Source organism: Falco naumanni, chromosome W (assembly GCF_017639655.2).
Source record: "Falco naumanni isolate bFalNau1 chromosome W, bFalNau1.pat, whole genome shotgun sequence".
Taxonomy (NCBI): Eukaryota; Metazoa; Chordata; class Aves; order Falconiformes; family Falconidae; genus Falco; species Falco naumanni.
In genome coordinates this window covers 6,802,348-6,811,955 of record NC_054079.1, presented here as the reverse complement: position 1 = coordinate 6,811,955, position 9,608 = coordinate 6,802,348, and the positions used below count along the sequence as shown (strand labels likewise).

General features: G+C 34.1%; 1 protein-coding gene across 1 annotated transcript in view; it reads right to left on the bottom strand.

The window, feature by feature from the left end:
• Positions 1-581: 581 nt before the first annotated feature.
• The window catches only part of LOC121080537 (E3 ubiquitin-protein ligase UHRF2-like), a 68,818-nt gene continuing 59,791 nt past the window's right edge, over positions 582-9,608 (bottom strand). The window contains exons 10-14 of the mRNA XM_040578615.1: positions 8,937-9,074; positions 7,991-8,114; positions 7,452-7,612; positions 5,112-5,210; positions 582-3,472 (exon numbers count right to left, since the gene is read on the bottom strand). Coding sequence (XP_040434549.1) covers positions 3,326-3,472; positions 5,112-5,210; positions 7,452-7,612; positions 7,991-8,114; positions 8,937-9,074 — 669 coding nt within the window. The 3' untranslated portion in view covers positions 582-3,325. The remainder of the gene's footprint in view (positions 3,473-5,111; positions 5,211-7,451; positions 7,613-7,990; positions 8,115-8,936; positions 9,075-9,608) is intronic.

The window sequence follows — 9,608 nt, the reverse complement described above, 5'->3', positions numbered from 1 at the left end:
CATCTGTTCCCATCAATCAGTTTATATAACAATTTGGCTTCTGAGACAGTCCATATAGTTGGTGGGATAGACTTTATATGTGATAACTTTATGATCAAGACACCAATGTAGAGTATTTGAAAGGAACACAAGAGGTCTTCTGGCATGTCTGTGCAGATACTTGAGTTCAATCGAGTTCCTTTGTAGCTGAGTTAGTCTGTCACTACATAAAGTAGTAGTGTTGCAGATCAGGAAATATGTACTGTAGTAGTATTTAGAGTAGAGAAATGGCTGCACAATTTTACATCATATAAAAAATAACCTCTAGAACTTTATGGTATACAGGCGCATGAATGCCTGTAGACTTTCTTTGAAGTGACAAAAATGAGGTTTGTATAAATAGAGCTATTTTAGCTATTCTACTTTTGTGTCCTTTATGGTAAAGGTTTTGTAGTTGCAATTCTTCATTACATACTTAGTGACTTCCAATGGGAATTTAATTTGACAGAAGTTGCACCATCATATGAAAGTAACAGGAAACAGACAAGCCATTGTTGCATACAGAGGGAGATTCAGCATTAGAAAATTTTAGACTTCTTCAATAATATTGAAAAAGACATTTAATAGTCATCGGTATAGCACTAAGGGTTTACAAAATTACGAAATACTACTACAAACCAGACTTTTAATACAGGTGAAAGCAGTGGATGTGTTTGCAATTGCCACTAACTATGCAAAATCTTGTCAATCTGTTCATTACAAACAATTGTGCTTAAACCATTAAAATGGTCTGAAAAAAATAGTTAAGCCAAAACCATAAAAAAATTTAGGAACTTCCTAAAGTTGGCCTTAAACTTTGTGACAAATGGTACATTAAAAGTAAACTCACTGAATTAATATAGACTAGGGAAAAAACTAGGTTCTCTAGTAATCAAGAGTCACTAATTCTTATGAATAAGAAAAATAAAAGTTAATAGTTGGAACAGTTTCTTGCTAAACATTTAACAGAGAAGGTGAATAGTTCCGATTTATATTTTCTAGATATTTGTGTGTTTTGATGAATGTTGCCAACCTCATTTTAAGACTCAGGAATCTAGATTAAAAGCTACTCTTTCCAAAGCAGTTTTGATAAGACTTTTCTAATTAAGTGGTGCATTTATAGAATCTTACCTCACCAATTCAGTTTGGTAGCTTTTTACCAATTCAAAGGCCATCAAAAAGTATAAAATACTGTAGACTTTTGGTAGGTGCATATTACACAGATGCATGTGTTGATCACAAAGGTATAATTTTTTCCATAAAAAGCATTGGGTTACAATTTGGGAAATCTATGGACTGAGGAAACAGTCTACAGTACTCAAACTATATGCTTAATATTAATACAGTTGTTGCATAGTGCCTGAAACCTCATTTCCTAGTAAGTATAGAAAAAGATCAAAAGCTGAAGTTTTAACTTCTGAGTTGTTCAACAATGCATGTCTTCAATATTATGTGATTCAAGATGCTACCAACATTAAAGTGTTATGCATTAATACAGTGTAACTGAAATTCTTTGGCTAAAACTAACTGGGAAAAAAAATTTAAAAAAAAGCAATTACATACACGTGTCTGATTCATTATAGAGGTGAAGGCAAGGTTTTGAATCAGAGAATGTCATCATAAATGTGCACATACTTCTCCAATATGAATGTACATGTAGACAAGCACTCAAAATGGGATTATCACTTTACATAAAACTATTAACAAATCAAAGATAATACCTTATTGATATAATGCAGCCTCAAACAATATTTAATAGTAAACAATAAATAGTATTTCAAAGGTCTGAAATGAGAATCGACACAAAAAATAATATCTAGTTGTTATTTCCCTCCAACATCATGGCATATCTCCTTTGTACACTATACACTGTTAGTATCACCCCATGACTACTTAGACAACCCTTTTACTGATCACTGTGCTGGGATCCCACAACACACAATGCTAATGGGAAAGAAGAGCTCTCTCCTGCAGCAGGTCCCAGGACTCTTGCTCTGATATATAGAGCCAGGGCTACTTGCGTTTGTCTCAAGCATAGGCCTGAATAGCTGTACCTGTAGCACAAGCACTGCTACAAGATAAATATATCTCTGATATGTAAGACCCTGAATCAGGTTAGAATTTTTCTTAAGGCATGGTTGGGGGGGGGGGAAAAGTAGCTTAGAAATTCGTTTAAGCAAACATTCTTCTGCTTTCTTGATGAATGAATTAAGGTATATGAAGATTCAAGTTTGAAGAATAAGAAGCCTGCCTAAAGGAAATACACTGTAGTCTGAAAAAAGTGTCTTAATTTTAAATGTCATAATTTGACAAGTTTGGTTAATATAAACCCCACAAAATTAGCAACATTTCTGAATCATAAAATATTTAATAATGTATATTTTGAGAGGATTTATTATATATAAAATTTCAGGTCACTATATGAAGCAATTTAAACCCTTTTCAAGCTAGCACTGTCTTCAATGCTGTATAGATTTATTGCCACTGATACAAGACCTAGTAAAAGCATACATTTTAAGCTAATACAAAAGTGGCACTTTTTAATATGAAATTTTTGTACACAACTAATGTCTTGAATATCTAAGTGCAAAAAACCACAGATCACTTTACACTACTGTAGTGACTATGCATTCATATTGTTCATTAGTCCTTAGTAGTTAGCTTGCATAAGATACAAGAAAAAGCACAGTGAAGCTCACAAAAATAGACTAAAAGTCAGACTGTTCTTGCAAAAAAATACACTGTAATGGAAGAAAGACAAAAAAAAGGACTATGTACACCACAGGTTTTGCTGTTCTTTAATCCAACTGACTTAAGTGCTGGGTTTCTTCTGTAGTTTTATTTTGGGTGTTTGGGTTTTTTGGCTTTTTTTGTTGAATCAAACCACATAGACTAGACACAAGTAAAATTAAGAAAACAGTGGGTAGCTAAAACTGTATATACTATTTTTTCTCCCCATAATTTGTTTTCCTCTACTTGAGGTAGTTACCAAAACAAATCATAACTTAAGCACCAGTTAGAACTCACCACTTAGACCTAAAGCTTCTGGTTTGGGGTTTTTTTTTCCTCCCTTTAAAAATTCTTTGTCAGCTCACCAAAACTACCTTTGATGTTAAAGACAGCAGAGATTTAGAGTTCTCACTACATGAAGAAAGATGGCGATGAGGAGGAAGAGGATTAGCTGATTCAAAAGGTGACAATAGATTCACTTCCATCAAGCTGGCTGTTTTACTATTGACTTTCAGATATTTATTCTCCTTTACTGTCTATAAAGTCAGTGGGAGAAGTATGAAAGGATGTGAACACATCATCGTCCTTTGCTGTAACCAGGGAAGAACTGATCAAGTAGTGTCTGCAATATCTTGTTAGGAACCATGGTGTAGCTCTTTCCAAGGTCATAGCGGCAGGCAGGACAGGTAAAGACTTCAGCTCGGAAAGAGCGCTGTAAACAGCTCTAAGGCATACAAAGAAAAAGAAGTAAAAGTGTTACAGCTTTTGCTTTGCATTGAACATTTAGCTAGTAAATATTAAGTAATTACTAGGAACCAAAGATGCAGTTTCCCACATTTCCAGAAACAGCAAGCTCTTATTGAGTTCTCTTGCCATATTTCTGCCTTTACAACTCAAATGATATACTGGGTCTGGCTGGGATGGATTTAATTTTCTTCATAGCAGCCTGTATGGTACTGTGTTTTAGATCTGTGATTAAACCAGTGTTGAGAATACACCAGTGTTTTAGCTATCGCTGAACAGTGCTTGCACAGCATCAAGGCTTTCTCTGTTTCTTATTCTGCCTCCCCAGCAAGTAGGCTAGGGAAAGGCAAGAGGTCAGGAGGAGACACAGCTGGCCCAAACTGACCAAAGGGATATTCCATGCCATATAATGTCATGCTCAGCAATAAAAACTGGGAAGATGGTCTTTTCAAAGTAGCCATTGCTCAGAGACTGGCTGGGCATTGGTCTGCTTGTGGTAGGTGGTGAGCAAATGCCTTTGCATAACTTTTTTTTTCTTTTCCTTTATTCTCTTTACTTATTAAACTGTCTTTATCTTGACCCGAGAGTCTTTCTCGCTGTGGGGAGGACTGAGCGAGCAGCTGGTGGGTGCTTATTTGCCGGTTGGGGTCAACCCATCACAAAGGACTTAAACAAAGAAATCTTGATTAGGAGGTAAAGCACTGATTTTGTCAGGAATTGAGTGTGTTACTACTGAGAGACTTCATTTTCACTAATGTCTTCCTGTGGATCAGTCCACAGTTTCTTTCTAGCATTTCTGTTAGAGTGCTGTAGGTATTCCAGAGCTTCATTCCAAGATGTAGCTGAACATACAGGTGTATAGCATTTTATCTAATAAGTCATAGCTACTTCATCTTTATGACAAGACTCAGTGTTTAAGCCTCAAAGACATGAGTAGAATAAAATAGGTTTCAGACTACAGTATCTGAAAGATGATTATTAATGTTGCCTTCTTTTTTTTGTTTTCCCAGACTGCAGACAGCCCAAGCATATAAGTTAAATATGAAATTTTTATGAGGACTGATCTTTGCCCAAACAACAACACTGTCTGTCAGTCTATACCTTTAAAATAGTAATTGGCTGTTACTTTATAATTAGCCATTGATAGCTTCAGATTCTATGCTTTGAAGTTGTTGCCATTAAATATTCTCCATGTTTTTTCTGACACTCTATATATTAACCCCCTCATAATACTTTACCTCTATGTAACAAGCAGTTCTTTGAAGGAGCAGTCTTGCTCCATTCTCATTTCTTAACTATATAAAATTAACTTAATCTTATTGTACCAACATCTAGCTCCTGGAACAAACCAATCCCTAGCATAGCTCCACTAATGACAATGGAATGATAAACTTGATACATCAGATCTATAAGAAATTATACTAAATACATTTCCACTTCTTTTTACATAAAATTAAGACTGATTATATGGCAGCCACGCAACTGGAAGCAAGCATGTTACATTTCTTTCTCAGACTGCTAGGCAATAATTATTGTCTTCCTAAAATATATGTTGGTTTTGGTGATCTGTGTCTCAGGGCCAAGAACACAGATCAGAGCAATACAGCGATTATTCTTACTTTACAGACGTTGTGGAGGCACTCCGTTGTCACTGGCTGGTAAACCAGCTCCTGACAGCAGACACACATAAAAGATTGTTCCAATTTCTTCAGGAAATTCTAGTATAGGGCAATATAAGAGAAAAGTAGAACTATTAGAGGCACATTCACAAATATGCAAACAAAAAAGGCCATTTTATTCAAAATTATTTTTTAAAAACTGTTTTGCCTAACTACTGTAATTGTTACCTATATTTAAATTAAAATTTCACACCCAAATTCACAGACCTAAATTGAGTAAAAAATTTGGCCTTCATAGTATTTGGTAAACTCAGAGATACATTCATGAGATAATTGCTTAACACCCTTGTTACTCTTCCCAAACACACAGTTAGCATGGTCTAATAATGTTACACAACTACTAGAAGTTGTTAAATCCATTATTCAGTGTGATAGGACAGCTTGATATTGCAAAGATTGCTTACACTGAAACTTTTCTAGTGTGATTTTCAGGTCTTAGTCCAAGTTACAGATTTCCTTCCAAAGCCTACCAACATTACTCCTGTATTCATGGACATTTACATACATTCCCACACCCTCTGCTATTACTTCTACCTATCTTCTGTTCATTCCCTATATTATTATTGTTCACAGCTTCTTGTTCATTCTTATTTCCTTAGAAGTGAACCTCTATTGTGTTTAATGCAAAGTATACATTTAATAAATTACGCTTATTACATTAATTTTTTTTGGAAATCTCATCTTATATCCTTCACATTCATGAGAAGTAGTGTGGCTAACAAAGTATTTCAAAAGCAAGTCCATGTACAATTAATTTCCCTGCTTTTCTAGAAGTCTGAGAACTAAGGTTTTGAAGGTTATTTGGTTGTACATTATTATCATTAAAAACAAAACAGAGGGCCCATCAAGTCTTATTCTTAGCACAAGTCAGAGAATTTGGACACTAATATTTGTATTTAGTGATCATCACTAGAATTTTGCACATCCATGATGGATAAGTGATTGTTGCTGTTCTGCAAAGGGAAAGCAAAGTACTGTATACCTCTTTCACTAAGAAATTCACCTCTGCACCTGCTGGAGGTGTTTAATTGGTTTCTTGAGTCCTCAATCTGAAATACTGTGCAATAGGTAAAAGAACCTTCCTTATTTCTCAGTCTTCTGTCAGCAACTCTGAAGAATATGGGATAAATTTTGTGCCATAGATTTTACACATACAAGCATGCTTACGGAAACCTTATTCTCTGGTATTTCATTAGTCTCAAGCACACTCACTCAAGTATAGAAGTGTAAAAAACAGATCTAAAGTTATTCAAAATACAGTTCTTTTCAATAATTTTTATAATATCAGATTCATCTCAACCCAAAACTTATAAAGTGGAAACATTGTTTCAAACATTAAGGTATATATTTTCATTGCAGCTATCTAATGGTAGTTGTGTGATTCCCATTGAAATTTCTATATGACTATCACCAAGTGCAATCAAAATTATGGGCAGGAATCAGCAGGAAAATAACTTTCTAATAACTGGATTTCTCTTAAAATACTGTTTTCTGTTGCTTTAGAAATGCATATCTACTGTATTTTGTCACATAACTAAGAGTTGAAAGTCTAATTACTTACAAACATCGGACAACCCACAGATAAACTTATAACTACAGCATCAGCTCCTATACAAGTGCAATAGTATTATAGCAATAGTAGTACTGTAAGTGGAAGAACAAGGAATTACCAGATGCTTTTTCTGTCAAAGAGGCAAAGTAAATAGACCCTGGCAATTCTCTAATGAAGTGATTTTGTACAATCACTTTTTAGGCATCCATTCTCCATCTAATATCTTTGTTCTTTCACTGACTTGATAGTGACCTTTACCATTCTGATATCTTAATTTCTTTTTTTCCTGCAAAACAGCTAAAATAACTATGAATTGGAACATCAATAAAGTTAATGTTCAAGGATATTTTGGAGTATATTCCATCAGAGACTAATAAAAAAACAGTCCACAAGTGTCTTCAAACTTGAACTATCCTTGCTATTTTCTTGTCATCTGGGGGAGGGAAGTATTTCCTCTTTTTTACTTAAGATTCTTTCTACAGTGAGTGGAATAATCTGCTAAATTTGAGTTAAAAATATTTTCATTTGGTATCTAAGTCTCAATATGACATTATTTCTTCTATCTCCTTAAGTGAATGAAATTACATGCCCCAACAATTGTTTCTGAACAGATAGTATGTATTCAGCATTTTTAAGCAAGTGAATTAGATTTTAACAAAGCCTTATTTCTCCTGACTCTATATAAAGTATGGTTAAAAATGAATAATTTAAGCAAGCTGCAAGCATACTGGTCCTTCCTTAAGAGAAGCAAGTACTTCATCCCACAATTTCTGGTTCATACAGTCTTCTTTAATCAGCCACTGCTGTTGCTGGGTCAGTTGGAAAGCCTCTCCTTTACCTCCATCTCCCATTCTCATGGCTTTGGATGTATTTTTAGTCTCCTCTATACCTGTTTAAAATTATGACAAGATACAGTAACAGTGGTAGTTTGAACTACTAAAAAGGGAAGACAAATTTCTAGAAAGCTAAAACATTAATCACATCTATGTAATGATGCAATAAAGATCCAATTCAAATTTCCCAGCTTTATTTTGAGCTATAGATCATAACTACATAGAAGATTGTTCATTTTTCTGTGAAGTTTAAGAAAAAGAAACCTTACAAATATGGAACAGCCCCATAAGATCCCCAGCTTCCCATTTTATTACTGAGCACTTAACACTTTACATTTGGATTCCAAATGACTTCCAACTTCCTTGTAGTTTTCATGCTATTGGCTTATTTATAACTTTACAGAGCTCTAACACTAAGAAGTAAAAAGAAATACCATCATCAATTGTCCTTTTCTGGTTTCCATTACTCCGGCTGGTTGGCTCCTGTTTCATAGTTTGCTTCTTAAACTTATCCTTTTTCTCTTTACTAGCCATGGCTTCCAAATAACCTTCTGGATACTAAAAAAAACCCCCAAAACCAGATTTAAAACAAAATCCACTGGCATCTTGGAAGTCCCAAATACTGGCAAGTCTATTTTCTAAAAGAATGTAAACCCCTATAACTACATATTGAAATAATATTAAAAATATTTTTCAATACCCTATATAAACAGGAAAAGTTTTAAGTTAATATATTTTTAGAAAACTCTTGTTAAGTCAAAGGATCTGATCTAGAATAGATTTTATTAAAAGGCATCTTATATCCATATCTACAACTCAAACTACACAAATCACAAAAGCTAAAATTGAAGATGATATCATGTAGCAAAACAACCCATCCAAAGGAAATGATTGGTTTCCTGAGGAAAAAAAATGCTACTTTGAATCTTCCTGTCTGCCACAAATTTCATAGTGCCAAAGTCCCTGCCTGAAATGTTATCTATAATAGTTCCTCAATCATAGATTACAATTATAGAAAAATACATAAAAATATATATTTTTTTTTAAATTCTAAGAGACTCTACTATTACAAGAGTTACTTTTATAAATCTTATCCAGCATAAGGATCACAAAACTGTATACAAAGTCATAAATTTCTGTTCCATATATACAGTAATTTCCTGTTAAGGCAGAAAGCTTCATCCACAACTTTTTCTGCTTTGCCAATATCATAGTTTTTCAAGTTACAGATGATCTAAAATATTTTTTATGTTAGACCCTGCCTCATTGTAGTATATGAAAAATGGAGCTTAAATTTAATTCACATTCCTAATTTTACAATTTAAGACTCCATTTACTTGAAGAAAATATCAGAGCAACTTTGTGAACACTAATTCTGACCTGTACACTCAGACCCAGTTTCTTTGACCGTTCCATCCCTTCTGAAGTCCAAGGTGCGGGTTCAATATCATCTCTCCTCAGAAGATAGCGCCAAACTAAGAACCCACATTTCCCAATTTCTGGCCAATATTTTACCACCTAAGGATAAATAACAACAGGTTTATTCTTTTGCTATCACAGTAGATCCTCAAGTCTAATATAAGAAATTCTACCCAAAAGTTCAACAGATATTCTACTAGGTATTCATTATTTTACCATAAGCCAAACACACGCAGGTAGTCATAAATTATTGGCTCAAGGCAAAGAGAGGAAATTTGAATGATGTTACTATTTTAAAGTATCACTTCTTTCAGTTGGGAAATGTTTGTATTTTGAAAAATACAATGCTGTTTTAAAAGATGCACATCTTTATTCCAGATACTAAGAAGACATTAAGAATATGAAAAGCCAGAAAGGGAGCTGGAAGGAGTGAAGAAATCAATTGATTTCCAGGGATGAATATGACTCAGTGAGCACACACAAAAATAGATTACATATTCAACTTGATATGTCCTATTATAGATTGTGTCCTACTATCACTGCTCTGAATAGAATAATAAAATCATAGAACAGTCCAAGTTGGAAGGGACATTGAAAGATCATCTGGTCCAACATTTTGTGGGAAAGGAAGCC